The sequence below is a fragment of the Rasamsonia byssochlamydoides genome (assembly GCF_041956645.1).
Source record: "Rasamsonia byssochlamydoides strain NRRL 3658 unplaced genomic scaffold VTN77scaffold_22, whole genome shotgun sequence".
In the NCBI taxonomy this organism is placed as follows: Eukaryota; Fungi; Ascomycota; class Eurotiomycetes; order Eurotiales; family Trichocomaceae; genus Rasamsonia; species Rasamsonia byssochlamydoides.
This window is the reverse complement of record NW_027192405.1, coordinates 152,191-179,136: the sequence shown is the minus strand read 5'-3', so window position 1 is coordinate 179,136 and position 26,946 is coordinate 152,191. Positions and strand designations below refer to the sequence as shown.

The 26,946-nt window shown below is 49.4% G+C and overlaps 11 protein-coding genes across 11 annotated transcripts; 5 read left to right on the top strand and 6 right to left on the bottom strand.

Moving 5' to 3' along the window:
- Positions 1-73: 73 nt before the first annotated feature.
- Positions 74-1,600, bottom strand: VTN77DRAFT_3208 (uncharacterized protein; the record flags this gene model as incomplete). The annotated part of the gene is made up of 1 exon (XM_069419132.1): positions 74-1,600. The coding sequence occupies one exon, from the start codon at positions 1,598-1,600 to the stop codon at positions 74-76; it is 1,527 nt and encodes a 508-aa protein (XP_069278738.1).
- A 1,206-nt stretch (positions 1,601-2,806) lies between these two features.
- Positions 2,807-5,152, bottom strand: VTN77DRAFT_3207 (uncharacterized protein; the record flags this gene model as incomplete). The annotated part of the gene is made up of 3 exons (XM_069419131.1): positions 2,807-3,579; positions 3,630-4,741; positions 4,794-5,152. The coding sequence occupies 3 exons, from the start codon at positions 5,150-5,152 to the stop codon at positions 2,807-2,809; spliced, it is 2,244 nt and encodes a 747-aa protein (XP_069278737.1).
- Positions 5,153-8,876: 3,724 nt separating this feature from the next.
- Positions 8,877-10,518, bottom strand: VTN77DRAFT_3206 (uncharacterized protein; the record flags this gene model as incomplete). The annotated part of the gene is made up of 5 exons (XM_069419130.1): positions 8,877-9,306; positions 9,391-9,802; positions 9,893-10,067; positions 10,141-10,247; positions 10,320-10,518. The coding sequence occupies 5 exons, from the start codon at positions 10,516-10,518 to the stop codon at positions 8,877-8,879; spliced, it is 1,323 nt and encodes a 440-aa protein (XP_069278736.1).
- Positions 10,519-11,696: 1,178 nt separating this feature from the next.
- VTN77DRAFT_3205 (uncharacterized protein) lies at positions 11,697-13,639 on the top strand (the record flags this gene model as incomplete). Its single annotated transcript, XM_069419129.1, has 5 exons — positions 11,697-11,708; positions 11,762-13,016; positions 13,068-13,348; positions 13,407-13,505; positions 13,553-13,639. 5 exons carry the CDS (start codon positions 11,697-11,699, stop codon positions 13,637-13,639), a joined length of 1,734 nt encoding a protein of 577 aa, XP_069278735.1.
- Positions 13,640-14,614: 975 nt separating this feature from the next.
- VTN77DRAFT_3204 (uncharacterized protein) lies at positions 14,615-15,898 on the top strand (the record flags this gene model as incomplete). Its single annotated transcript, XM_069419128.1, has 1 exon — positions 14,615-15,898. One exon carries the CDS (start codon positions 14,615-14,617, stop codon positions 15,896-15,898), a length of 1,284 nt encoding a protein of 427 aa, XP_069278734.1.
- An 896-nt stretch (positions 15,899-16,794) lies between these two features.
- Positions 16,795-18,049, bottom strand: VTN77DRAFT_3203 (uncharacterized protein; the record flags this gene model as incomplete). The annotated part of the gene is made up of 3 exons (XM_069419127.1): positions 16,795-17,607; positions 17,653-17,667; positions 17,984-18,049. The coding sequence occupies 3 exons, from the start codon at positions 18,047-18,049 to the stop codon at positions 16,795-16,797; spliced, it is 894 nt and encodes a 297-aa protein (XP_069278733.1).
- Positions 18,050-18,242: 193 nt separating this feature from the next.
- On the top strand, positions 18,243-18,737 carry VTN77DRAFT_3202 (uncharacterized protein; the record flags this gene model as incomplete). The annotated part of the gene is made up of 2 exons (XM_069419126.1): positions 18,243-18,400; positions 18,461-18,737. 2 exons carry the CDS (start codon positions 18,243-18,245, stop codon positions 18,735-18,737), a joined length of 435 nt encoding a protein of 144 aa, XP_069278732.1.
- Positions 18,738-18,884: 147 nt separating this feature from the next.
- VTN77DRAFT_3201 (uncharacterized protein) lies at positions 18,885-19,437 on the bottom strand (the record flags this gene model as incomplete). Its single annotated transcript, XM_069419125.1, has 2 exons — positions 18,885-19,042; positions 19,143-19,437. 2 exons carry the CDS (start codon positions 19,435-19,437, stop codon positions 18,885-18,887), a joined length of 453 nt encoding a protein of 150 aa, XP_069278731.1.
- A 2,045-nt stretch (positions 19,438-21,482) lies between these two features.
- Positions 21,483-21,860, top strand: VTN77DRAFT_3200 (uncharacterized protein; the record flags this gene model as incomplete). The annotated part of the gene is made up of 2 exons (XM_069419124.1): positions 21,483-21,799; positions 21,845-21,860. The coding sequence occupies 2 exons, from the start codon at positions 21,483-21,485 to the stop codon at positions 21,858-21,860; spliced, it is 333 nt and encodes a 110-aa protein (XP_069278730.1).
- A 1,791-nt stretch (positions 21,861-23,651) lies between these two features.
- VTN77DRAFT_3199 (uncharacterized protein) lies at positions 23,652-24,929 on the top strand (the record flags this gene model as incomplete). Its single annotated transcript, XM_069419121.1, has 2 exons — positions 23,652-24,104; positions 24,510-24,929. The coding sequence occupies 2 exons, from the start codon at positions 23,652-23,654 to the stop codon at positions 24,927-24,929; spliced, it is 873 nt and encodes a 290-aa protein (XP_069278729.1).
- Positions 24,930-25,721: 792 nt separating this feature from the next.
- On the bottom strand, positions 25,722-26,573 carry VTN77DRAFT_3198 (uncharacterized protein; the record flags this gene model as incomplete). Its single annotated transcript, XM_069419120.1, has 1 exon — positions 25,722-26,573. The coding sequence occupies one exon, from the start codon at positions 26,571-26,573 to the stop codon at positions 25,722-25,724; it is 852 nt and encodes a 283-aa protein (XP_069278728.1).
- Between the last annotated feature and the right edge of the window lie 373 nt (positions 26,574-26,946).

Here is a 26,946-nt window from a genome sequence, read left to right as displayed (position 1 = left end):
GGGGGGAAAGGGGGTATATGATCTCTGAAATATACGAGTGCTGTGGTGGATTGGGTTCAACTTGGGGGTATACTCACCTAGCCCGTTTGGCGGCAGGGTTAGGCTCAGCAGCAGCATTGTACAGAAGACTCCAGGTGGGTTTGGCCAGTGACAGAGCCCGCGGCGTGCCTGGTGGAGTGCAATCAGTGTACTCTGACCCTGAACCTGAGTCGTCGCCATAGGTGGCCAAGATGCGATACTCATCTGGCGAGTTGTTCTTGCTCTCGTGCCCAGAGGAGCGTGCGGCATAGATATGAAAATCACCTGCACGAGAGTCCGATTCCCCGGCTCCATCCTGCTGGGCTATGAAGACAGCTGCCTGAGAATTGCGTGAGTGGTTCTCGTTGACAGATACAGTGTTTTGGGATACTGCTCTGCCTGCAGCAGCGTTATAAGCATAAGCATAGCCAGGCCACGGCGTGAGATTCATCACTCCAAGCTGCTGCTCCAGGGTGAGATTCACTCGGGGCGTCGTCTCTCCGGCTGCAGAGTCATAAGCACCATCAAGCCACGGCGGGAGGTTCATTGCCCTAAGCTGCTGCTCTAGGGTGAGATTCACTCGGGGTGTCGCGGCTGCATGCGCGTCGATGATCCCGTTCTTCGAGTTGGCAGTGCGGTTTCCGTCTCCAGAACGGTAGGAGGGTTTTGGCTGGTTGCTAGCGGACCTGCTGTCTCTGTTACTGTCGTGCTGCTGCAGTTTGGGCTCGGGTCTCCTGTCCTCGTTCAGCACACGCGCATGTTCAGAACCGTCTCCCTGCAGTCGGATCTGCTGTCGTCTCCTATCCTTACAGCTCGCATGCACAGCATCCTTCCTCACCTCCTTCATCGCATACGCCTGCTGCCCACTCTGATGATAGATATACAGCTTCATATCTTCTCCCTCATACTGATTGATCCACTCCTGCACGAACAGGAGCAGCCGTGGCGGCGGATGATTTGTTTCCGTCCGATTGCGACTCAGCAGCATGGTGCGGAGGTCTCGCAGCGCGCGGGGGTTTGAGCCCACTCGCGCGAGCATGCATGCTTCGCATCTGTTGGTCTGGAAGGACCATGGGGGTATCCGATTCCGATTCCTGTTCCCTGAGGAGGGTTTCCCTGCAGACGATGACGGAGACGGAGCAATCCACATCCCCCGAATAGACCGCACATACTCCAGGACCATCGCTTCCTCCGGCCCCAGCATCGTCGCCGGGTACATGATCATGGACATGTACATTTTCTCTGTCTTCTCCAGACGCACCGTCACCTCTTGCCGGAGGAGGTTGAACGCATGCCGGATGATCTGCCGGTTCAGACCTTTGTGTGTCGGGCACGTAGTAGCACTGGCGCCATGAAACAGATTCATTAGTGTTGAGTTGCGCAGGTGCCGGGGGAGGAGGGCGATCATCTGCCGGATTTGGGTTCTTCTCCGCCTATCTGCTTCTGATTCTGGCCGTTGCCGTTGCTGTTGCCGTTGCTGTTGCTGGTCTACTACGTGCAGAAGAACTTGAGTCAGCAACTTCACGTCTGCCCGGTCGAGCTCGTCTACCTGGACGGGATACCGGTACCTCCTCACCGGCATTGTTTGTTCGTTGATTTATTGATAGCAGCTGTCGACGGTCGTATGTAGACTCGTAGGTAGTGTGTTATGTTGTGTTGTGTTGTGTCTGCTGGTGTATTACCAGGCAGGTGAGTGAGGTGAGGTGAAGTCTGTTTCGATAGTATGTTTGTCTGTCTGTTTGTATTCAATCAAATCAATCAATCGAAAGTCAGTCCAGTCCGAATCTGTCTTGTCTTATCCTGTTTATCTGTCTTGACTTAGCCAGGAATTTTATATATATATCAATGCATTGATCAGTCTGTTGACCTGTAGAGGTTGAGGTTGAGGTGAGTAAAGTCAGTAGAAAAGAATGAAGGAACGCCACAAGCGAGGGAAAAAAAAATACTTGACTTGACTATAATAAGTCCTTTTGTGTCTGTCTGTGCTATATAATATATATATTACATGGATCCTCCATCCCTGCCTGCCGTTGGGGGTTGGTTTACTCTGTCGACAATCTCCCTCAGGACCGACAGGATCGACGGGTGTTTCTTTCTCATCAAGACAGACTTACTTACTTGCATCGCATCGCATAGCATAGCATACTTGTGGCTGGTTTCTTTGTCTTGTCTTTTTTTTTCCTTCGCTGTCGATTGAGTTTAATAAACTCTCGTGGCTCTTTGTTAAACAGCTTGTGTCCCCGCCCTTTATTCGACTTAATCAACTCTTGTACGATGCAGAAAGACAAAAAGAAGGAGAAAGAAAGAAACGAAGAAAGAGAAAGAGAAAGGAAGCAACCAGATTAACCTGACTTATTTATGCGAACGTGCTTGACAGCCTGCACACTACTTTATTTATTGTTATTGTCTGCGTTATCTGTGTGCAGATGGAGAGAGAAACAGAATGAATGCAACTTTCTTCTGTTATTGCTTTTTGTCATTTTCATTTCTTTTGCCATTGGAACGATAGAAGAAACACATTGCTTGCTTTATTGTCTACAGTCTATGAGCAGATGGAGAGAGAGGATAGAATGAATGGAAACTTCTTTTTTCCATTGTTTATTGTTTTATTGGTTTTTTTATCACTGGAATGATAAGAAAACTGCTTCCTGTCGAGGAATAATGATTATAATCTTCTGTCGCGACTAAGAATATCTACCAATGAATAGTAATCCTAGTAATCCTAGGCATTACAAATAATCCAGTCCCAAGCTGCTTGTCTTCCGATTTTATCGTCTTTTCATCCTCCTTAAAGTCGCGCCGTCTTGCTGACATTCTCCCGGTTCAGCCCCTTGGCAATATTCCTACTGGTCCAGTCGGAGATGGCCATGTTGGTGACCATCGGATTCACTCCACTCGCGCTGGGGAAGACGGATGCATCCACAACGTACAGCCCTCGAGTCCCCCAGACATGACCGTCCGGAGCCACGACACCCTTCTTGGGCGAATCTGCCATCCGGCAGGTACCCATTTGATGCGCGCTGGCAAACACCCCCCGCTCCGGATTCAACGGCGCTTTCCGGCGCAATTCCTTGATCCACGCCTGTAAAGCAGCGTTGTTCACTCCCTCATCGTGACCCTCGAGATCTTCAACCGCCGCAGGGCGAATAAACGGAGGCATGTCGCCATATGTCGTGTGGAACTCCTTCGCTCCGCTGATATATGCTATCTTGGCTGCCGCAATGAGCCCTTCAACCATGTGATTCCGGTCGAATGGCGAGACGGTATAGTCGATCCGTAGCCGGCCATCCACTGGATCTGGATACACGCGTCCCGTGTCCCGGTCTCGAGTAAGAGTGATGAAACTTGTCATATGGCGCAACTTCGAAGCCCACATCTTATACTGGAAACCGTCCTTCCATGGAAATGTCGATAGGTATAGGACAGGTATCATTGTGGTCGCCTCGATCTTCGGTCCGTGGCCGTGGCCATCCAGGTTCTCGAACTGGTTCACCACCGTGGTGAGGCATGCACCTTCCCAAGGTCGAATATCCTTGTCAAACACTGCAGCCGCCAACAAGACTAGAGAACAGTTAACAAATGCTGAAGAAATGCTGAGGAAACGAGCTTACCTGGATGCAGATGAAGATGACGACCGAGGTGCGGATTCTTGATCCCACTTCGCATCAGGAGCAAAGGGCTCTGGAGACTTCCGCATGAGACGATCACCCGTTTCGCTTTGATAACCACCTTCCTCTTCACCGCGTCCTTCCCAGCGGTGCCGAGATGAGTATCCCTGGACGTCCACACGCCTTCCACTCCGGATGCGACTTTCCCGCCATCAACCGTGTCGAAAAGGACCTTGTCGACGTGAAACCCTTCGATAAAGACGGCGCCGGCGTTGGCAGCGTCCACCAACCACGTCGCCACAGGACCCTGTTTGGTCACGGAGGCGCATCCCAAGGTGCAGTAACCACAGTAGTGCTCGCGGTTGGCGGTGTTCTGCGGTACCGTGTTCGCAGAGTAACCCAGCTTCCGCGCGCCTTCAAGGATGACTTGATTTCCGGAGTTGTGCTTGATGGACTCGGTATTGACCCCCATCCGCTCGCAGACCCGGTCCAGCGACTTTTGGAACTCCGAAGATGTGAAGAAGGGCAAGCCCGAGTCGGCCCATTCCTCACGCACATAGCTCTGAGTCTGCAGCGAAGCGGACCAGTTGATCGTTCCTCCACCACCCCAGGTCGAGCCAGCCAGGACGGCCATGCAACCGTCATCACTCGCGCAGGCCCCTCCATTTTCAAACAGGTGAATTGGACCATGAGCTTGCGTCATGGGGAAGTACTTGGAAGGGTAATGATAGGATTTCTCAACCACAAGAACTCGATGGCCCGCTTCTGCCAGATTTTTGGCTGCCACAGCTCCACCACAGCCACTGCCGACGATGACGACGTCCGTCTCGACAGTCTCTGGCTGCTCACCGGGAGGGAATTGAAGAAACTGGAAGTCAAATCCATCGGCCGGCTTTCCGTGCACAGGGACTCGGGGAAATCCGAGCACGGGGCATATCGTCGGACTAAGACTGATCCACGTCTTTTTGAATAGCAGAGTGAGAGCCCTATACACTACACGTAAAGGGGCAAGTCTTGACGTTTTCCAATTCTGGAATATCTTCTCGCGCACATCGAAGGGTTGGTCCTGGATGGGGGTTGCCGAGCCCGTCAGGAGCAGCGATCCAGCCCGCGTACTGTCGTATTTAGCGGACTCACCCTGCAAAGAAAAAGGAGACAGAGGCTTACTTTAAAGCTGTCAGGATGAATCCTAGTCCATTCTTCCCTTCTTGAGGCACATACTGCCCTAAGATACGGTGGAGCGACTCCTTGAACTGCGGAATGGACGAGGCATTCTCTTCGAGATACTGTCCAGCCAGGTTGCCGGCATCGGGTCCTTCAATGGCGTCTTTGAGGGTCGCCAGAGCCGATTCCATCTCTGCTGTTGAGATGGTCTTCTGGTTCGGCGACTTGGCGGCATCTTGGGAAGTGATGGAGGGGATGACCGTGTCCGCCAGTGATAAGAGCGTCTTCCACTGCAGTTCGGTGAAGATGTCTGCCTCGGGAAGTGGTGGAAGTGGAGCTTCCAAGGGAGTGTAGGTGGCCATTTCGAAGCGGAAGGAGTGATGATAGCAATATACATAGATTCAGAACTGGTCCTCGTAACGATATAGGTAGTAGTGAGACGGTAGACGAAGACAGCCCGGGGGACTGAATTGAACAATGTATTCAGTGCTGTTTGTTGCCGAGCTGGCGGACAGCAACAGCATTCATCCCCGCGTCGTTCCTTCCTCGTGTTGTTGCGGGTCAAGCTAAACGGGGAAAGACCGGAGGTCGGTCCAGGGGGTTCCTGTCGACTATATAGCGTTTCAGGCCATCCAGGGATCTCACATGCAGCAGGTTTCACGCGAACTGCATGACCGGGGTTGGCGAGAGGAGAGCCGCGGCAGGAGGCTAGTAGCGTGATCTACAGGAGGAGATGCTGTCAGGGCACAATCCTCCGCCGATCATAGCTCCATGCGGGGAAGCCTGAAGCAGTAAACGAGAGAGGACCGCCAAGCCAGTTTGCGGAGAATGTGGACATGTTAAGCTCTGAAACTCCACCTCGGATTGATTCCGATTCCCGACTGACTGTTCATATCAGTTTATTCTTATTCTTAGCAGTGGAGCAGGCGTAATTCATGATTCTAATCGGTTGGGTGGGTACGGAGCGATAATATGAATGGCTAGTCTCAGGATCAGTACTAGTTTGGCTTGTTTGCTGTCTACGAGGTACCTACCTACATAGGCATGCATGGAGCACGGAGTACCACTATAGTCTGTAAGCCGGGGGAAATGACGCTCTTTTCGGCGTCAGTCGACGCCGCTTTCCGCGTCCTTTCCCCTCATGTGACAAAGACCTCGCTGCCTTTCAGTTGGAAATTTGGCAAGATTACGAAGTACGTACCCCACTAAGGTGTGAAGCTCTCCGCAGCTCACATTTGACTAGCCCTCACTATTAATAGGCATAGCATTCCTACTCAAAGCGGTCTGAAATTTGATAACTCCCTATATGACAATTAATGCAGCATTTTGCATATTATCTACGTGTCGCGGCGTTGCAACGATTCTAGTGACAGATCAGGAAGGCGGTACGCGGTGTATTTCTGTCAAAGCGGTGTGCGGGTTATGCCGGCAGAATTTCTCACATATCTACACAACCCCTCCACACCTTCGATAGTCTTTTTCTTCTTTTCTTCCCCAGCTTTGGATTCTAGTTTAGAACTACCGAATAGACTCAGTTCTCATTCGTATGAGTTGTGGCACTACGAATAGGAATTATATTTTGCCAAGGATACTACCCTGGCTGGGAACCATGTATAACTACAGATCTATTGCCTCTGTTACACGCTGGGTCCAACCGTAGTCGCAGATACTTCCGTTGGTGGTTNNNAAGGATCAAGCGAACCGAACAGGTTCTTCACTGTGGTCGAACAGACCGTAGACCGAACAGGTCAATGCCGAACAGGCAAACACAGATAACAATAAGGGTCACTGGCTAGCTGCCAAAAGATAAACAAGACAAATGCGACTAGGTCAGAGGCAACGCCTACTAGAGCTATACCGAAGTATACCACTAGTAGTAAGATGTCTTACTGACCCTCCAAGTAAGTATCTCAGTAAACGATTGATATTGAGCGCGATCGAAGGAAAGACTAGATACATGCTTGGGTAAACGGTCCTATTTATGCCTTCTCCCTGGTATACCATTTCGTATACCCTCCTTCCTCCGAGTATACCATTTGGTATACCTTTCCAGTGGTATATTCGAATGGTATACTTATACCATTTCACGTGACCTGATGGTATACTTGTACCGTTTCACGTGACTTCCCGATGGTGTACTTTTGTGCAATTCTCGCCTGATTTGCGGGGTAGTGTTTCATCCTGCATTGCTGTGTTGGACAGCGTCATCTCCTGTTGGTTCGTAACAACCGCGTCATTGTTGCTCGACAGCGGACCAAGGGGATCTGACTCCCCTGCAAGTCAAGGGTGGCAGCAAAGGTGAGCAAGTAACAATTTTTCCGCAGGCTGATACTGACAGGAATAGAAAATCTAATTAATCTAATAAGCAAGGAAGCTTGCGTCACTATCTAAAACCACACTAGAGTTCAGAGCAGCCGACGTCGGACGGGATATATCGACTTCACAAAAAATAAGGGCCTGCTGGAGGAGCAACTAAAGGAAGCACAGCAATACTAAAGGACTAGTACAAGCTGCAACACAGAAAGCAGCACCAAATCATTAAAAAGATAGAAGAACTTTTGGCTATTCTTGGGTGACAAAATCAACCTAGAAAGCGAGAATATTAAAAGGTTCCTGCTAAGAGAAGTGACATATTGTTGTCAGTTCAAATCAAATATAAAAATATCCAGTCACACTAGTTGCAGCCTTTTATAAATATTAACCAACTATCGTCTAGTGCTTGAACTCAATCAATAAGATATCAATTTTCTTCCACTACCAGACAGAGAGATAGGAATAGTTTCCAGACCCTAGGTGCAAACAAAATATATATGTCCAGAAACTGTTGTTCCACTTGTGCAGCTGGACAAGTGTATCGGAAGTCATATGGTGGTGATAGAGATCTGAGGTAGAGCCGGCCCGACCATAATGCCTATTGGCCAATCACGAGGGACTGGAAACTTGCCTGCCGTTCCTCCAGGAACCCAGCTAATCCCCCGCACGCATTAGGCGTTCCTGGCAACCTGAATGACCATTCAGGGGACGTGATATCACTTCCCAGGCAACATCTGGATCTCATGCAATGAATGGATTTGCGGTACTCTCCATGGAAAGCCTTAATTATATGCGACTCGGTAGGGTCTACTGGTTCTGCAGGCACCAGATCGACCAAAAGATTACTCGAGTTTCATACACCTTTTTCACGACGTGATAATACTCCCTTATATATATGAGGGTCAGCTTAACTGCCAAGCCCTCAATACCCAGACGGGAATGAGATGGTCAGCTAAGCCCGTATGAGGATGATAGAGTGTCATGGGTTACTAGCGTCCGTTGATTCTGCCGGCAGAAACTCAAATCTATTCTATCTTATCTACCCCACTTCACACATGTACAGTACACCGTACGTCCCCCTGGAGAGCGTTGTCTTCTAACTTGCTAAGTTTCACCATTCAGCTACCGGTCCTAAACATCATATAGAGGTGCAAGTCTTCTGGTGTCAGAGCCCATATAACTAGGCGGTGGGTCGGCCCATTGTGACTCCTTGCGCTAGTCCTCCAGTTTCTCTGCACTAGATGGTGTCTTCAAATCACAGAGTTCGAGCGTCAAGCCACGTTTGCCATGGTTGTTAACAAGATCCCTCCGGAGTGAGAAGGCCCTTAGCTATGCCGTCATACTGATAGAGAGGTTGGACATATCAGTCGCGCCTAACAGAGGCTTAGATAAGTCAGGATGTAGAAGATAAGCCCAGGATAGCCAGAGAGATCTCACAGAAACAAGCGTTAACCAGAGTAAATCAAGCACTAAAAATAAGCCTACCTTGTGGCCATAGTGTAAAGTGTTGTAATATAAAATGCTTGAAAGACTTCTGACTTAGATGCTCAAATGGAGAGCGTCATAATAACAGCTATTGATGGGAAAGCCAATTCTTCCACAAGTTGGTTTGCCAATGACTTTACCAATTAGTATACACCGGTTTTTCTAATTCTTTGTGAGAGCTTTTCGCACGACCGATGTTATTATTAGTAATATCAAATCCAGCTAAGGTCACACGCAGTCTTGTATACCCGATTAGGCGTGAACACCTGTGTCCTGATACATACTAAACTAAACCTTCTTCATGGGGCTCATGCCGACAACAAAATATCTTGCTAGGAGGGTCAAAGTTGATCCAGCAAGGCACATAACTCCGGCAAAAACCTTGAGACCAGTAAATCTACCATGCTCGTGGGATACAATGGCCCCAGCGATTGGACTAGTCGTCAGAGCGGCAACGGACATCATGGCGAAAAGCAGACCCTGTCGGATACCGATCTTGCGGATGGGGGAGATTTGGGCTATAAGTGCCGGGCCTAGGGAGATAAAGGCGCCGGATGAGAATCCGAAGAACCCAGCGAAGAGCATGAGTGCAGCATTGCTGGACGTCGGGATCCAAAGGGCCAGGACGAGAATTGCGGTTAAAAATGAAACTACGACAAAGGTGTTATATCGTCCAAGTTTGTCTGACAGTATGCCTGGGATGATTCGCCCGAACAAGCTAGAGAATAGGTGCGTAAGCATACATTTAATTCTGATGAGTCCACTGCGGAAATAAACATCTTAACGCTGGGGAATTGCGTACCTTGCCGCGTTCAATATAGGAATTAGGTAGTTGGCCAGGCTTGGAGACATACCCCCAGCAATAGCCTGGACGATCAGGTAGTTGATAGGGATAAACAAGCCGAATGTGAATAAAAAGTTTCCTGCGGCTGTAAGAGCGTAGGTTGTTTCTGTAAGAGGTGAGAAGAACTCTTTCACAGTCATAGGTGGCTGCGGATGAGGTGCGGTACGCGCTTTCACTGTCAGATTGGCGATGATGAGCAGTCCAAGAATCATGAAGGCGGAAATTCTCATAGACCATGCGAAACCGACATTAACAATCAGGTGGTCGATCATTATGGGAAATATGACTCCACCTGTGCTTGAGCCGCTCATGGTGAGCCCAAAAGCAAGACCACGTTTATGGTGGAACCATGTAGCAACAGCACTGAGGGCTTAAAAGGCGCATTCAAGTCAGCAGTCAGGTCCTTCTTTCTGTTGTAAACGTCACACTTGGAAAGACGGATAGCCGGAGCAACACCTACAGGGTGTGAAGACAGCAGATGCCCCAATGGCGCTGACAACTCCTTGTGACAGAAGGAACTGGTAATATTTATCTGAAAGGGATGCCATCATCAACCCAAAGACATGCGCTAAGGACCCGAAGAGCAAGACGTATCGAGGCCCATAGCTGTCATAGAGCTTCCCTACAATGGGTCCCTAGGAATTAATAAGTCTCAGTATATCTTGACTTTCGATGAAGTCGAAGAGCCGACAGAACGGAAGTACGTACCATAAACAGCATGAAAAAGATTTCCAGGGATGTGATCCAAGATATAGTGCTCGAGGAGTAGCTCTTCAGTTGATGGGTCTCGTAGTAAGCCTGAAATACTCCAATGCCTTTGTTCATGGACGGAGCGTGTCAGATAGTAATCAAAACACAGGTAACACTGGACCAGGTAGGACACTCACTATTAATCCACCCGTAACAACAGAACGAACAACACCACGCTCCCAACACTACCAGCCAGGCTTGGAGGCCCCCTTCAGGCGGCGCGTCATCATGAACTCGATCTTTGGTCTCCGTGGAACCTTCTTGACGCTCAACATCTCGACCATCGCGAGAAACAACAGACGAAGCCTTCTTAACTGTCGAGAAACCAGCCGTCATGCTCTCATTCCTGAGAGTGAGAGATGTAGACTGATTTGGCTCTGGCATTATTCTTTCGTTGTTATATTGGTCATTGCTGGAGAGAATCGTAATGCCAAATTATGTTCCTTTACACAAGGAAGAATGTCTTTGAGCGATCTTCTTCGATCTTATTCAACTTGAGAGGGAAGGGAAGCTCGGCATCGGCGATATAGAGTCTCGGATCCGCGACAGACAACGCCGAGCCGAGCTGCTGTCTCCACATAACTATCCTTCGCTGAAAGCTCGAGGCGGCGCTGATAACACAGGACATTTCAGAGGGAATTTTAAACAGGCGTTACTGGCTGATAGCCGAACCATGTTCTGGACTGATGAGGCATTACAGTGTATTACTGGGTTAGTGACCCATACGCACAATTCTTTATCGGTAATACACCTAATTACAAGCCATGACAACAAAACCCTAGCCTCGCGGAACCGCCTGGCCTCGCCAGCGCTCGGTCTTTTGTGCCTCGGTCTTTTGTGCCTCGGACAATTGCAACTTTGACTTCGTGGCAACGCTCCCTAATTCCCAAATGTCCTGCCACCTCACAACGGCGGGGTAGCACCAAAAACAAGCGACAATGTCAACAGAGAATGTAGGGCAGACCGCATCAATGAGCCCAGAACAAGGCCAAGGACGAGACCCGAAGGTCCCAGCCCGCAAGCGCCGAAGACCTGCCCTGTCGTGCGCGCAATGTCGCAACCGCAAGGTCAAATGTGATCGCAAGTTTCCTTCCTGTGATCGCTGCATTCGAATCGGTCAGGCCCATGCTTGTTCTTACAGCGATGACATCTTCTCGCGTACAGGAAGGAAGGATCCTCGTCCTCAGCACGCTGAATGTGACCACACTTCTGCGCGGAGTAACCGCTCGAGATCGCCAAAAAGACAAGTCGGAGCTCCTCCCGTTTACAACCCAAGGCAAGGGATATCTGATCCAGCAACAGCAGAGAGCCTTACGCGGGCAATTCCAGCAGCGGAAGGCCATCTCATGGAGAAGCACCCCGATACTGGCGCAGCTGTTGCAGGAGAGACGTCGACGCAAGTTATCAGACGTTCCATAAGGAATGAACGAAACCTTTCATGTATCACTGGATCCACTTATCTTAAGGGAAATGACTCCCAAACAAGATTCTTTGGTCAAACGCATCCCATGAATATGTACTCTCAGGTACCTTTCCCATTAAGTCGTCATACATTCGAAGAGTCTACTCACAGTAACAGTTTGAAGGACTTCGTACATATATCAAAGAGATCAAATCCGAAAATTCTGCACTCATCAACTTGCGCACAGAGTTTGAGGTTTTCAAACGTAGTTGCAAGAAGGGCGTTGTCGATAGCCGTTCCTTGGATGGTCTAGTTCCCCCCCGCCAAACGGCCGACGAGCTTGTCGCCGTTTACCTCGATTGCATTGAGCCAACCCACCGCGTCCTGCACATACCCTCATTTCGAAGGGAATATGCCCAATATTGGGGAAGTCCGCAGACTGCGGCGCCCGGATTTGTAGCACAGCTGTTGGCAATGATGGCAGCTGTGCTTGTCTTGCACAACTCGAGCACGACTGGATCTTTGAGTGTAGGACCCGCGCTTCGGGAGACAGCACGTGAATGGGTGGAAGCTGCAGAGTCGTTCCTACAGAGATATACAAAGCGGCCAGACCTGAGGATTTTCCAGATCTGCTGCCTGTCGATAGTGGCCAGGAGAGTCAACGGGCTATCGGAGAATCAAGCATGGATCGCCACAGGCAGCCTGGTCAAACGGGCCATGTCCGCTGGCTATCATAGGGAACCCAACGATCATGCTAAGATATCTCCATTCCACATTGAAATGCGAAGGCGGATATGGGCAACTATAGTAGAACTGGACCTTCAGGCGTCTATCGATCGTGGGATGCCCCCTTCAGTAAGAGAGGGGGATTTCAATACCATTGCGCCCATGAATCTTAATGATGATTCCTTTGACGAGACCTCTTCGGACTTGCCGACAACAGAATCTCTTGAAGTGCTTACTGATTCGGCGTTCCAGGCTGTTTTGACCAAGTCCCTTTTGCTACGATTAAGAATCTGTGCATGGGCCAACGGTGCAAACATTAAACTGGATTATGAGGACGCCTTAAACATGGACGAGGAACTATCGCAACAAATAAATAGCATTCCAGTTTGGAGTCGCCCTGCTGCAGACGCTGCTGCAGACGATGCAAGCAGCCAGCAGAAGTCTCGTACACGAGTGCTCCTCGAGCTAACCCTGCGCCAATATGTAATCTTATTGCACACACCGTTTGCATCCTTGGGGCAGCAAATCTCCAAATACACACACTCAAGAAGAGCACGCCTTGAAGCCGCGACGACCATTCTCTGTCAGTTTCGGGATATCCTGCAGCCCAGTACCAGCAATATGATACAATATATCATGCCAAGTGTCAGTGTCCAGGCTGCATTGACAGTATGCCACGAGTTGTATATGAGGGATGCTGGATACGGTACGCAGCTAACCGATCCAAATTGAGAATACCTCTACTTATTGACCATAGGTTCATCGCCCATCTTAAGGGCAGTCCCCAACTTTGCCGAGTCTCTAATTTCCCTTGCCGAATCAGCATTGGACAGAATTGAAACACAAATATACATGACTGGCAAGAAGGCGCCAGAATTTTATCTCTTGACAATGGTCTTGTCGCTAGTGAAAGCAAGGCTTTGGCCAGCCTCGGCGGAGGCCAGTCGGTCAAGGGCGGCGGAGCAGATTCTGCAAATCGGTCGCCGATTATACACCTGGCAGATGCAGGCTGAGACAGAGAAGACCCTACGCCGAAATGTGAGTATCAGGCACTCCATGCACCTCATCGAGATCTGACCAGCTCCAACTCTACCAGATGCCACAAAGGGCCATTATGCCTACCCCAAGATATTCCACCACTCAGGCGGATGCAGCAAACATATTATCACATCAGGGACCAAACAATGGCTCCCAGGTTGGTATTTGAGAATAATATATCCAGATGGAGCTGACAGCTGCTAGGTAATTGAAGATTTCGGACTTCCGGAGGGAGACGTTGAGGCAGATGTTTTTGGCGTCTGGAATCTGGAAGATCTGTTCGGGTTCTAGATCGGAGGAATGAAGCGGTGGCAATTTTTCAGCATCTTAATTGGGCCCTTTCTTTTTTAGCCTTTGATCGTGTTTCTAAACCCCCATTCCCTTCCCTCGAGATGAGTCTAGCTGTGTACAAATCCGAGCGAGCATACACTTCGGCAGAGACATACATTACTTCGAGGAGCGCGCGAGAAAGCCAAAAGGAATGTTATTTTCTTATTTCCTGTTGGGAACGTATTGATATATCCGAAAGACTCGAATTACCAAATTGTCGCACGCCCTTTATTATGCCTGTATCTAATATTGGATCCGCGCCCCCTCCCTCGCGGCACCCCAAGTGGGTTTCCTTAATCTGGTCGGTATTTTACTCGGCCCCTCGGTCTATTTCATCAAAAGTGCGATCGGCGAAACATATTGGGCTCGCTCGATCTTTTCAGCAAAAGACCGAGAAAAGAAGTGCGAACAAAACCACGAGGGTATCGGTTTAGCACTTCCCAACGATAAATGCCGCAATTGCCACCCTTGGCTATACTCGCCAAGGGTGCAATTGAATCATTCCGCGGATAAGGTGTGGCCATAGGACCTAGAATCGCGGAAAGACTCTTTCCAAGCTCTTCTTCCTCGGAGAAAGCCTAGGATGAACAATGTCGAGTCCGCGTCGGCAAATTGGGCGACAACAGGAATAATTCACCGAGGCTAATTCACCGAGATGGATTATCCCCCCTGATTTGGAGTTAAGTGGGCATCTTCGCGGGTTATTTAAGGTTCTTTCATTTCCGAGAGGTTAGTTGAATACGAACCATTGCATCTAATACTTGCTTTGCTACTATTTCCTAAAGGCCACGACCAGGGCGTTGCTGCTTTTTCTCTTTTTCTACTTTTTCCTTTGTGCCCTCAGTCACTTGTTTTTCTCCATAACAAACGCAGCGCTGTTAGCTCCCAAATACTTGAGTGTGCTCATAGCAAGACCAGTGTCCACATCATTATACCATGGCGGCACTGAAAGTCCTAATCTCTGGTGGGGGCATTGCTGGTCCTGCTCTCGCTTTCTGGCTCTCGAGACTGGGTTACGACGTCACCATCGTGGAACGCTTCTCCTGCCTGCGGGCCTCTGGACAACAGATAGATCTGCGGGGGCACGGGATTCAGACTTTGAAGCGTATGGGCCTAGAACAGGCTTACCGCTCCAAAGTAGTCAACGAGACAGGTCTGCAGTTTGTGGACAGCTCTGGAAGACAGAAGGCTTTCTTCCCAGCGAATAAGACTGGCAAGGGGTTACAGAGCTTCACCACCAACTACGAGATCATGAGAGGAGACCTGTGCCGTCTTTTGTACGACGCTACGAAGGACCATGTCAAGTACATCTTTGGCACAAGTGTCGAGAGTTTTGAACAAGATGACAAGTCTGTTGAGGTCCAATTCACAGATGGTTCAAAGGATCGTTTTGATCTTTTAGTCGGTGCTGATGGCCAAGGATCACGGACCCGGAGGATGATATTACCGCCCGATAGTCCGGATCCTTTTTACTCTCTCCACATGTATATGGCATATTTCACTATACCTCAACAGGAGGGCGACGACTACATAGCCACATGCTACCTTGCAACCAACAAGCGTCTTCTTTTTACTCGAAGACATAGTCCCGACTCAATCCAGGCATATATGGGATATTCAGACGATCTAGATCAACTAAAAGATGTCATGAAGAGTGGTGTTGAGGAACAAAAGAAAATCTGGGCTGAGCTTTTCCAGGATGCAGGGTGGCAGGCGCAACGATTCATCAAGGCAATGCAAGACGACTCGCTATCGAATGACTTCTTCACTCATGAAGTGGCACAGGTCAGAATCGACAATTGGTCTCGTGGCCGGGTTGTTCTTCTTGGGGACGCTGCCTATTGCCCTTCCCCAGCAACTGGAATGGGCACCTCATTGTCACTTGTTGGTGCCTATGTTCTGGCGGGTGAAATCGCCAAACACTTGAACCGTTCTAATGGAGTTGACGGCGACAATACAGATGGTGCTGGGGACCCTATTCTTTCCGCATTGGAAGCTTATCAGAGACGACTCAAGCCCTTTGTTAGCCAAGTGCAAAAGCTGGCTTCAGGCTTCTGGGTTCCGTCATCGCCTTGGGGCATTGCTGTGTTCAACTTCCTTCTAGGTTTAGCTGCCAAGCTGCGCATTGATGCATTGAGCAGATGGGTCCTCCGTGAGGATGTACGAGGATGGGACTTACCGGAATATGCAGAGCTGGCACAGCTGGGCTTGTCGGAGTAATGTTGCTTACGGCAGCATTGTTGCGAGTGAAAGTGTATTTGGATTATCTCTGAAATAATAATTTCAAGTTTCTCCCCTCAATAATTTCGTTTTGTTCAAGACGATAATCCAAAAGACTGTCCGCAGTGTAACATGATTCATAACGGCTAAGGTCCTAAGAGAAAAACACCTGTCGAAGGCACGACGTACTGTGACCATTGGACAATACGGTCAGACGGACCTCCAAAATTATGGCATACCATATGGGCCAAGAATCCTTGTGGACTAGCCGACCGCAGAGAGGCCACATAATCCCGAAATCATAAAGTCCCATGTGGTTCCCGGGTGGTAGAGGGTAACGCTCGAGCACCTCTCTGAATAGGATCTCGCTTGTGAGCCGCTGCCGCGGTCTAATCTGCGTAACAAGATCCTGACGTATGAAGTCGCCTCTCTCGTCCTGCGAAATGAAAGATTCGATGGGCAACTCCCAAGGGTGTACATTAAAGACAAAGACCAGGGATGGTTCTGAACATTGCGATGTGGCATCTAGCGGCTTGACATGAGGTGCCCGACTGAGGTGCATTATCTCTACTATACAAATACTTGTGCATCTTTTAACCCATTAATATAGGAGAGGGTGAAGTTTGTTATGTACGAAGAAGACAATCGCCTGCGGACGTCTCCATCCGCCAATTGAAATGGAAGAAATAAGGCTTCTGGAATCAAAAAAGCACGTTGTTCGATACGTTGGCAGATTGCCACTTTGAAATCATTGACACAAAGGGCCTAGCCCGAGGTAATATACAATATAGCATAGAGATAATGAAAAAAAAAATAACTATTAACATACTGCAAACTTCAAAAAAAAAAAAAAGAGGCTACTCAGACATTGGAAACTCTACAATCGAAGGAGATTATCATGTCACGGTCGAATGAGCGTCAATTGCGTGACGTTGAAAATCCATTTTATGGAGTAAAGACAGCCGGCAAAGTTCACAGCCCACAGGATCCCCGTCCGCGATGTATCGAAGATGTTTCCGCTTAATGTGCTTAGTGACATCGCCATGCGTCTTGAACGTCTGTGTGCGCTTCTCAAGATCCAGATTAGACTTCCCAACACAGATGAGACAGTACAACGGCCGTTTTTCTTCCGATACGGAAAGAACAGCGGCCTGTAGCTTCAGTTCCCGCTGAGAGAGGGTTGGCTTAGACCCTGACTCCCTCTTTGGTTTTGGGGAGTCTTCAGTTTCCTCTGCGTCGATTGGACCCGAGTCCCGCCGTCGCTTTTCATGGGCAATGCGGCATGTGTCACCTTCGTCAAGTAAGCAGTATGCAGTAATGGCGTCGATCGCCTTGGTCCGTCGAAGCATTTCTTCCTCCAACGTCGGTCGTGGGAGAGTAAGAAGGGCTTCAATCAAGCGCCTTTGGGGCAAAGGCACTTCCTCGGACTGTTCCAAAGAATGATTCACGGTCTCAGAGAGTTTCACTCCAGATAGTTGTCGCTGGACCTCCAGCATCGGCTGCTCTTTATCATATTTGTCCTGAAGTTCCACCAGCAAAGCATCCTGGGCTCTCTGACGCGCTCTGGCCAATTCGCAGTTGAGTTTCTGGTAGAGGTCGTATTTGACCGTTCCTTTGTGCCGTGCTAACGGCCGCCCAAGGCGTCGGCCCAGATCATCCCTCCGGCAAATAAGCTCCTGAATGTCGGGATGCTGATTGACCGAGGACGACTGCGCCGTTGTGAGCTCTTGCGGCCGATGATAGAGAGAACCTACCTTTTGTTCCCTGATCTACTATAGACAACAATCCGTTTCTCGATTCAACTTCAGTTGACGACACCATGGACGCCCACATTTACAAAGGCAACTGTCACTGCGGTGCTTTCCGATTCCAGCTCAGTCTGTCAAGGGGATTAACCGAAGTCACTGCCTGTGATTGCCGCATCTGCTTTAAAAAGGGTTATCTGTGGATTTTGCTCCAGCAAGGAGATCAATTCACGATTATGAAAGGCGGGGAGGATATTCTGATCACATATCAATCTGGGACTGGAGAACACTTGGTTCTTCTTCTCAGTGAGCCATGATTGGGTGTCTTCCTCAGACTTACCTGGTGTTTACAAGTTCTGTCCGACGTGTGGCACTGGTCTTTTGGTGAAGAATCATGTCCTTTCATTGGGAGGACGAGACTTTGCTGTCAACGTGAGTGCTTGCTTAGCCATCTATTTCTTAATGGTACTTACTGACTTGTTAAAAGGCACGAGCGTTGCTAAACACAAATCCTTTTTCACTTGTAGTTAAAAAGTTGGATTTCGCATACCGCGACTGCTCTAAACTGAAATCATGCGACAGCATTGAGTCGACTGAAAATGCCACTTGGCGCAAGTTGGAGTCCCCGACCGATAGGACTGACAACTCGAAGGCCTATACCGGTGGCTGCCATTGTGGTGCCATTACGCTGGCTGTCAAGCCCAGACCCCTTTCTGAAACTGAAATCAAGGAGGACAATTGTAGTATATGTTAGCGGGTGAGTTTCTTTACCTGTGGTCATCAACTTTGACTCAGTCTGATTAAAATAGCATGCCAGCGTTCTCATCTACCCGCGGCAATCTCAAGTTACCATTCTTGGTACTGAGAACAGCGTGACTGAATACCGTTTGGGGAGGAAGTTCAGCGGTCATCGCTTCTGCCGAACTTGTGGAGTTCCCGTATATATGAAGCTGTATGGACCCCCTCAGGCCTTTGTGGACAGTTTGCCTCCAGAGAAGCAAAGAATTGTCCAGAGCAAGCGAGAGATTGTTCCCGTCAGTCTACATTCTGGACAATGTGGAATGGTCGGATTGCAAGGTCCAAAGGACGGATGAGAGTACAGAGGGCTACATTCTGGATAGCTAGGATGGATAGTTGACATTGATGCTGTCGCATTGATGCTGTCGGAAATCTCCCACCCAGCCAAAAAGAGATGCCATGACAACTACCCTCAGCTGTTGGATTGTTTCTAATTGACAAATCTATGGTGACGCTTTAAGGGTTTCTATGTACTCGATGTCCTCTGATGATCCGATACCAGCCCCAGCGACCCCCATCGCGCTGTTGCCATGGGCAGTCCGCGTATTTTGTATATCGTTGTGCTGGTGTCGTTGAGTCGCTTCTCCCAGTACCTTGCTAACTGCAACTCACAATGCGCCGTATGATGCATGTCGCCGAGCTATCCATCCACCACCTCTCCTGCCAGGATGGCGCAGTGCATCTTCTTCAGGTGTAGGTACAGTGGTAAAGGTGATATTCCTGCGTCACGTACAACTCGTCGTATGCGCCATCGAGCACCGCCGCACGATCGGCCGGCGGCGTACCCTCCGCATCATGGAACCACTGCCAGTCGCGCAGGGCCAGGAACTCATCCATGAGCTCGCAGTCAAAACACCATTGCGGCAGCCACGCAAACTCCATGGCATCGAAGACGCAGGCCAACGCGCGTGCATAGGACGTCGAATTGCCGCAGTTAATCTCTTCCTGGTTGTTGGGCTCTTCAGGGAGATAGAGCGCCGTGAGAGCGATGGCCATGATGAACAGGACGCCGATGAGGTTGCGTGTATAGACGAAGAAAAGGTCCCGTTTCTTCGTTCTGACCGGTTGAGATTCGGTCTCGTCATGATCTATCCTCGAGTTTCTAACTAAATCCATGGCATGACTAGGCTAGACACAACTGCAGTGAGTGCTAATTCTGGACCAGTGGGATAGTGTCTCATTTTCTGAATCGTCGTCGTCCGTGACATTTCCGTTAATATACCACAAAGTGATATCCATCTTATCCACCTTTCTGCTGCTTGTTGCTGCTGTTGCTCAGGCTGACATACAGTAAAAGCTTCCAAATCTTTAGGGTTGTTTGGGGACAGATCGCACTATACCCGAAAAGAGCACAGCTAGACCACTGCAATTCTGCCCAACTGACCAATAGATCCATGGATAGGTTGCATTGTACTGTAAATTCAAACTGCCTGAAGATCAATCAGGACTGCCAGTACGCTAAGGGATCTATCTTACATGTACTGTACATACAACTTGCAAGTAAGTGTCGTTCCTGGGTCTATCTATCTGTCATGGTGTCTATACTGCATTCCATATCATTGAATCCGACATGTGACATCTTATCTTCAGAATCCGTCGTGTCAAATGTAAAAGCACAGGTCAGAAATGCGACTATTCCCATTACATTTTTTTGGCCGTCAAGGAGCAGCGGGCTAACAGATGTTGAATAATATCACTCCGCGTTTACGGAGTACTATATTCCCTAGATGCAGGGAATGGCCGATACCCATGTGGTTTTGGTCTGTTCTGTTCGCTTCATCTGCATCAAGACGCTGCAGGGTAACATGGCAGCAGTGTTCCAGCTATATCAGCAGGAAGTTGATAAGTATGCATTCCCCCACATATCCCTCCTCTATGACATCTATTCCAGAAAACATTATCACGCCTGCTTTCTTCCAGCTTAGAACCATTATATTCATTATCAGCAGGCTTCCACCATAGGACCTGTTTATAACAGATTTTCAGGAGGAGAAACCAGTCTTTGCTTATACTGTTAGAGGCCTGAACGGCACTAAATGCTCTAGTTATAAAATAAATGCAGAGTATTCTATGCGAAGTTGGTGGGGATATCTGCAGCATGGAAGAATTGCTTTTTTCATCAGAAAGAGGGATCTGGAATCACAGTTTAAAAGAGCGGCATGGCGCTTTTGAGGAACTCAACCGGGGTCCAAGGGTTGACTTCTTCCCCTGAATACCAATACCAGGGCATGGCAGCTGCCCTCCTCATGGCGTACATATGTGAGCACGTGGAAGAAAGGGTGCTTTGAAGGTTCCTTTGCTTCATGTTGTAAAAAGTCCTGATATTTTTAATGATTTTTTTTGTTTCTTTCAAAAAGCAACTACTCCGTAGTACCACTCCGTACTTCATACTGTACGGAGTACGGAGTACTCAATACTAATACTGGCAGGGATAATCCCGTACATACGTTTCAAATGGCGGACCAAGGTTCTGGACCATCAATGCATCATTACTAACTACTTAACTACTATTAGTTAGCAAGCCACACGTCATTCCACTGTTCAGGAACCGGGAAACGTTTTCCACTCAACCGGATCTCTCACTTTATGAGAGTGAAACAGACACAACCCTGTGGACCTCGGGAGACGGGATTGAAATTCGGGACAGACATCCAGACCTACGGGAATGGGAACGGGTATGGCATGGGATTGGATGCGATGGAACTAGTGTAACTGTGTGCTCCATATGGAGGACTTCTAGAAATTCTATCAAAGTTTGTTTATAATGATGGCTGAAGGTTATCAAACTTTATGTCTGTTCCGTACCTAGCCTGCAGCAGTGATCATCTCGGAGGACCTTGCCTACCTGGGAAAATTAGGTACCTGAACATGGGTGTCGCCTTTACGTACGTAAAGATGGAGAAAGTTCTTGAACTTATGCATTCAGTCAACAATAATGAAGGACGATCAGGTGATTATACAGATACCGGTTGGCTGGTACAAGTCACCTGACTTGAAGTTGGCTACCGGGTACCTACCTAGATAGGCAACTGCACTCCGTGATGTACCTAACCTCGGCATGGCAAGTACCAGCGTGGCATCTGGACCCCGCGGAGGATGTCCACTTCCGGTCTGGTCTGGAGGGCTCCACTGCAGTTGTTGGGAATTCCAATCTGGCGGATTTTGATTGGCCTGTGCTTCGAAACGGCGAACCTCCCGTTCTCTGTCGTTTTTCCGACCGAACCGGCCAATCGTCGGTTGGCCACGACAAATACGCCAATGAGCGGGCTGCGATAAGCACAGCAACCGGTTCGGGATTAGTTCGCAGAATGAGAACCGACGGGTCGGGTGGACTCGGCAAGGTCTCAGACTGTAAGGAGTATTCTGAGGTTTGTCGATGGATCAGATAACATCAATTCTGTAGACAGACGAGCGGCTAGATAGTAGGTAGCGGCAAGATAGTGATATGATATGATAGATAACTGCGGCTGATAAAAGCACGAGGTGATTATCGATATGAAGATAGATTACTCCTGAGTGAATGTGTGTCGGGCAAAGGGCCGTCCTGCCCTGCCGCAAGTGGGCTGGCTATGACGAATGGAACGGGTGGCGCCCGAGGGAGGCAACACTCGTAACAGGGATCGTCGCCAGCTTCCAAGTTCCCTATTGGTGCAGCGAATATTAACAGTTCTCGTGGCAGAGCAGTCAAGAAAAACGCCTGGGCCAGTCGTTGACGCGTCTCTGACCTCCCGACCGGAGGTCCCGACCTCAGCACCTCCATCGTCACTGAGAAATAATAATAATAATGGGGATTGGATGGGGCAGGTTGGGGACGGGATGGCGATGCGCATCCGAATCAGGAAAGCTGTCATGCTGGCCATAGCGATTTACGACTTGGTTCGACATGAGGCTCGGCCTCTCAGGACGAGACAAGAGTGCATCGTGATGTCTTGCATAGGGATGGAAAATAAGCAAGGGTCCGCTCTCCAGTCAGATGAGATCATGGGATCTTTCGAAAACGGCGGTCAACAACGTGTGCGACAGGGCTGTAGAAATCACAATCACATGTTAATACATACTCCGTACTCTGTAGTTAACAATGGGTAATTTAGGGAGTACTCCTCTGTACGGAGCACTTCATCACACGTTTCTTTGAGAAAATCAGCCTAAGTGACGGCCGGTTAATACTATTTACTCTTGTCTTGACACTGGACAGTTACTAGTAGTACGGAGTAGTAGCAGACTGCCAGTGGAGGTCGCAGCGGGGAGTTCCCGAGAGGGTGGATGGCTCGAAGCGATGTTCCCCGTTCCGTCGGGATGTTGATGTCGATGAATACGTAGGACTCGATCTTCAGCCGATCGCTGAGGACCACCAATTGCAGGATCTCATCTCTCCTATCCTGCTGAATGAAGCTCTTTATTCAGTCGTATACTCCGCAGTAATAATTGTTATGCAAGTTACGTTGGCGGTCAGTCGTTTCATCATCATCCGTACCCGGGAATGCTTGGGAGGATGTGGCGGACCCTTGGCATCCCTCCAGATGCCGGTAACGGGCTGAATGCATGCATACTGTATAGCAGTAGGATAGCAACCATCAGAAGAATATTAATAACAGGGCATCCATTTCAGCCTCGTTGTAGGAATCCATTTATGAGTGCCTTCTCGAGCATTAGCACTACTGCTTGGTCGTTGGGACATCGTTCTGCCGCCGTCTTTATTCGGTACAGTGGCAGGCCCCATTTGTCGGCCATCCTCCGCTCTCCCACCTCGTCTGTCAACTACCCGTCCCATCTCGACGACTATCACCGTCCTCCATCTATGATCTCTTGACTTGTCTCTGTTGTCTTCTTGTCCACATCATTCTTGGAGACAAGGATACGCGACTATCCTTTCCACAGGCGGTCCATCTCGTCATCAGTCAACTCTAAACCCTCGGATCCAGAACCAGAGCCGAGGGCGCTGGTCCACTCCGCCTAGGCTGCTTTTAACTTTGACTTGGGGGCAACCGTCGCCAAAACGGTGGACTCCAGGCGTTCCAGCGACCAACTTACCAAGAAAACAACCATAGCAGTCACCTGCCCGAGGGGGAAGAGACCCTGATACCTGCTCCCTCTCCTCTCGTCCGAATTTCCTCCTCCCACCCTTGATCCTCTTCCCTCCCTCTCCTCTCTGCCATCTGTCTGGGAAGATAAGTTAGCAGTGTACCCTCGACTCTCGTGATACTACCCAGATGGCCACGCACACGACAACCAACCCCACCCAGACTATCACCACTACCACCACCACCACCGGTCAGATCTCTGTCTATGGTCACCCTACACCAGCCAACTCCGCCGCCAACACCGCCAACAACTCTCCGACCTCTCCTCGCATGACCAACGCGCCTCTGTATCAGCTGCCGCTGCAGTCGCGCCAGATCCGCCCGCCCAAGGCGCCCCTCTACGTGCCCGCTGCCTTGCGCCCGACCGAACGTCCGCAGAAGCCCTCACCCCCCACTCCTCCGCGCAGCGTGCATGGTTCTTTGGATAGCCTGAATGAGTGTGAATCCACCACTGCTGCAATGAGCCGTCAGTCGACCGTCGAAACCACCAAGAGCGGAGTCAGCAAGCTGGCCGAGGATGCCTGGATGAGAGAAGAGCAACTGGGGGAGGTGACCGGAGCACCAAAACGCGATCACTGGAAGGTTAGTCTTTCATCTTCGTTATCATGATTTTTTTTTTCGTGTTTAGAAAAGACTGGGAAAGAAACCAGTGGAGGTTGTGCTTTATAGTTCTTCATCCTTTGCCTGTTATGTCGCGTGAGCCATTTTTCTCGCCTATTACGTGCTCGAGTGGCAGTGTCTGACGCCTTTCGGCACCCTCGTCACTACTAACTTTCCCCCTCATATAACCATAACCCACTATGCAAAAATTCCTTACATTTGTTTTTCTCCCCAGTGGAAAATATTTACCCCATTACATTACCCTTTTTTAGTTGTATGTCTTGTCCATTGGCTTGGAATGGCGTCTGCATTGCTCCGCTCCTGCATTCCACCCCACAGTGGAAATGCCGCCTAGGATTTTGATGACAATTCTAACAACTGCTTCAGGCGGACTCTGCTTCCCAGACCTGTGACTCGCCCACCTGCCGTTCCTTCTTTGGCCTCTTCGTCCGCCGTCATCATTGTCGTCACTGCGGACATGTTTTCTGTGCTTCCCATACCCCCTACACCGTCCCACTGGATCAGGATGCCCGCTTCCATCCGGAAGGAACGCCGTCCCGGGCTTGCGACCTGTGTTGGCAAGCCTACCAACGCTGGGAGGAATCTCGCGCCGCCGGTATCAGTAGGATTCAGAGTCTGCTGGATGCACAGAAAGCCGGTTCCATTTCGAATAATGACTTCAATGCAAGGCTGTCCATCTCAGACGCGTCCAGCCAATCGCAGGCGAGTGACTCGTCGAGCGTGAACCAAAATCTTGATCCAGTCGCCAGCAGTGTTCCGCGCGACTGGAACTGGAGTACTTTCTAAGCGTATCGCCTGAAGCACCTCTCAAATCCTCCTGCTTTCACCCTCATGGCGTGGAGTCTTTTTTTTTTTCATTGCTTTCTTCTCATCTAGGGAGGCGCGGTTCTCGCTTACATTTCTTCGTGATTCCCCCTTCGTTGCGCGCATTACGGCCAGCGTGTTGTATTACTGCTGTTACATTTTCTTCGGTTATTTTGCTGGTTCTGGTGGTCTTCTAGACTTGATCTGTTGCATCGTGGTCTTTTTCCCTGCCATCTTTCTAGACCGGATCGGCGTCGGCGCGATGCACGTTTGCTTTTTCTCTTCGATGATCTCTGGTCATTTGTACGGAGTTACGGATTGCCCTGGAGGGTCTTTGTTTTGCTTCTGTTCTTTTTGCGGCTGTCATCTATTTCTGACCGGCGTATCATGGTGGGTTGTCCTGATAGACCTGATTCCTGATTCGCCTGGATTTTTCCTTTCTTTCTGCTCGTCTTGATTCAGTGGTCTCGCTCCATGGGTCGATATGATACCTGGCCTTGGGTGTCGCTGAATCTGGCATTGCATGGTTAACGCTTACTTAGCTTTTAATAATGGAATACCCTAAGGGGATTGACTGTTGCGATACTGTCTTTGGTTATCTTTGGTATTAGTATTCTCTTCGTAGTGTATGAATATTCCATCGCCTTTAAGTACACACGACTATTGTCTATCCCACAGTCCCCTGCTTACTTGCTCCAACCTTGTCATACAAGGCAGTCGCCCAGGATAGTCATTAATGGAAGAAAGAAAAAAAACCCCTCTGCTTAGATAGATCTATTCAGATGTAGAAGATATTTTCAACCGCCGAAACATCCCCACATGATCAATCCCTTCCTCATCCCACACCCCCATCGACTTGTCCGTCTCGTAGCCGAACCGCTCATACATCTTCTCCACCTGGACCTGAGCATGGAGGATCACGAGACCGGTCCATTCTTTGCCCCTCGTCATTTCAGCAGTCTTCGCATCATTTGCTGCTCTCTTGTCGGCGTCCTGCAGCGACGCCACTTCCCTCGCATACGCTGCATTGATCTCCTCCGGATGCTGCGCCGCCCAGTCTTGCGCCGTGTCCATCAACACACGACTGAGTCCATAGCCCCGGAATTCGGGGAGTACCGCCACGCGGGTGATTTTTATGTAGGGCTCGTGATCTAGATCGTATTTTGGCAATGACCCTGCCAGTTCTGGATGGTGCAGGATGTCGTGAGGGGCGTGTGGTGGGGGGACGAGACGGATTACTCCGACTGGAATCGCTTCTTCTTCTTCGGAGGGTTCCTGCGCTGGCGCTGTTCCGTTTTGCGTTGTTGATGTCGTTGTCGTTGTTGATATATGCTGACGAAGAGGACTGGCATAAACCACCCAATGCCAACTCCGGAGATCGTCCGCGTCGATCTCTGCCTCGGCTGAACAGCCTTGCTCCTGGACGAAGACTTTGTCGCGCACAATCATGGCGTCGGTGAACACGGGAGGATTGCTGCTGGGGCGGGGGTTGTCAGGAGTTGGATATTCGAGAACGACGGGGTTGCTGCTGCTGCTGCCGTTTGGCGATAATGATGATGGTGATGATAATAATGGAGGGGGTTGGATTTTGGTGGTGAAGGTGAAGGGTGGTTTGGTTGCTGCCATTTTCTTCTCCTCCTCTTTCTTTATTTTGTTTGTCTAAATTCTTGAGTTTGTTATTGAATCGGTATTCTCCGCCGTAGAACCAGTATATATCGACTTTCACGTGAGGGGATAAAGTCGTCTGATATAGGGTCGTTCCACAACAGGAGTTACCCAATGGTGGATTGCTTGCTCAATTCGACACGAGATGACACTGGAGAATAAATTGATATTTTATTGCAATTGCAAGAGGTTTGTTGTCTGAGTTATTGAATATGAATGACTACATCTTTATCGATCTACGAGAGGAACATGTCTCCCACAGGGCGGATGTTAGCCCCACTAGATCATTATCATTGACCTGACCAATAACATAATTGGGTTCTAGTCTTAGATT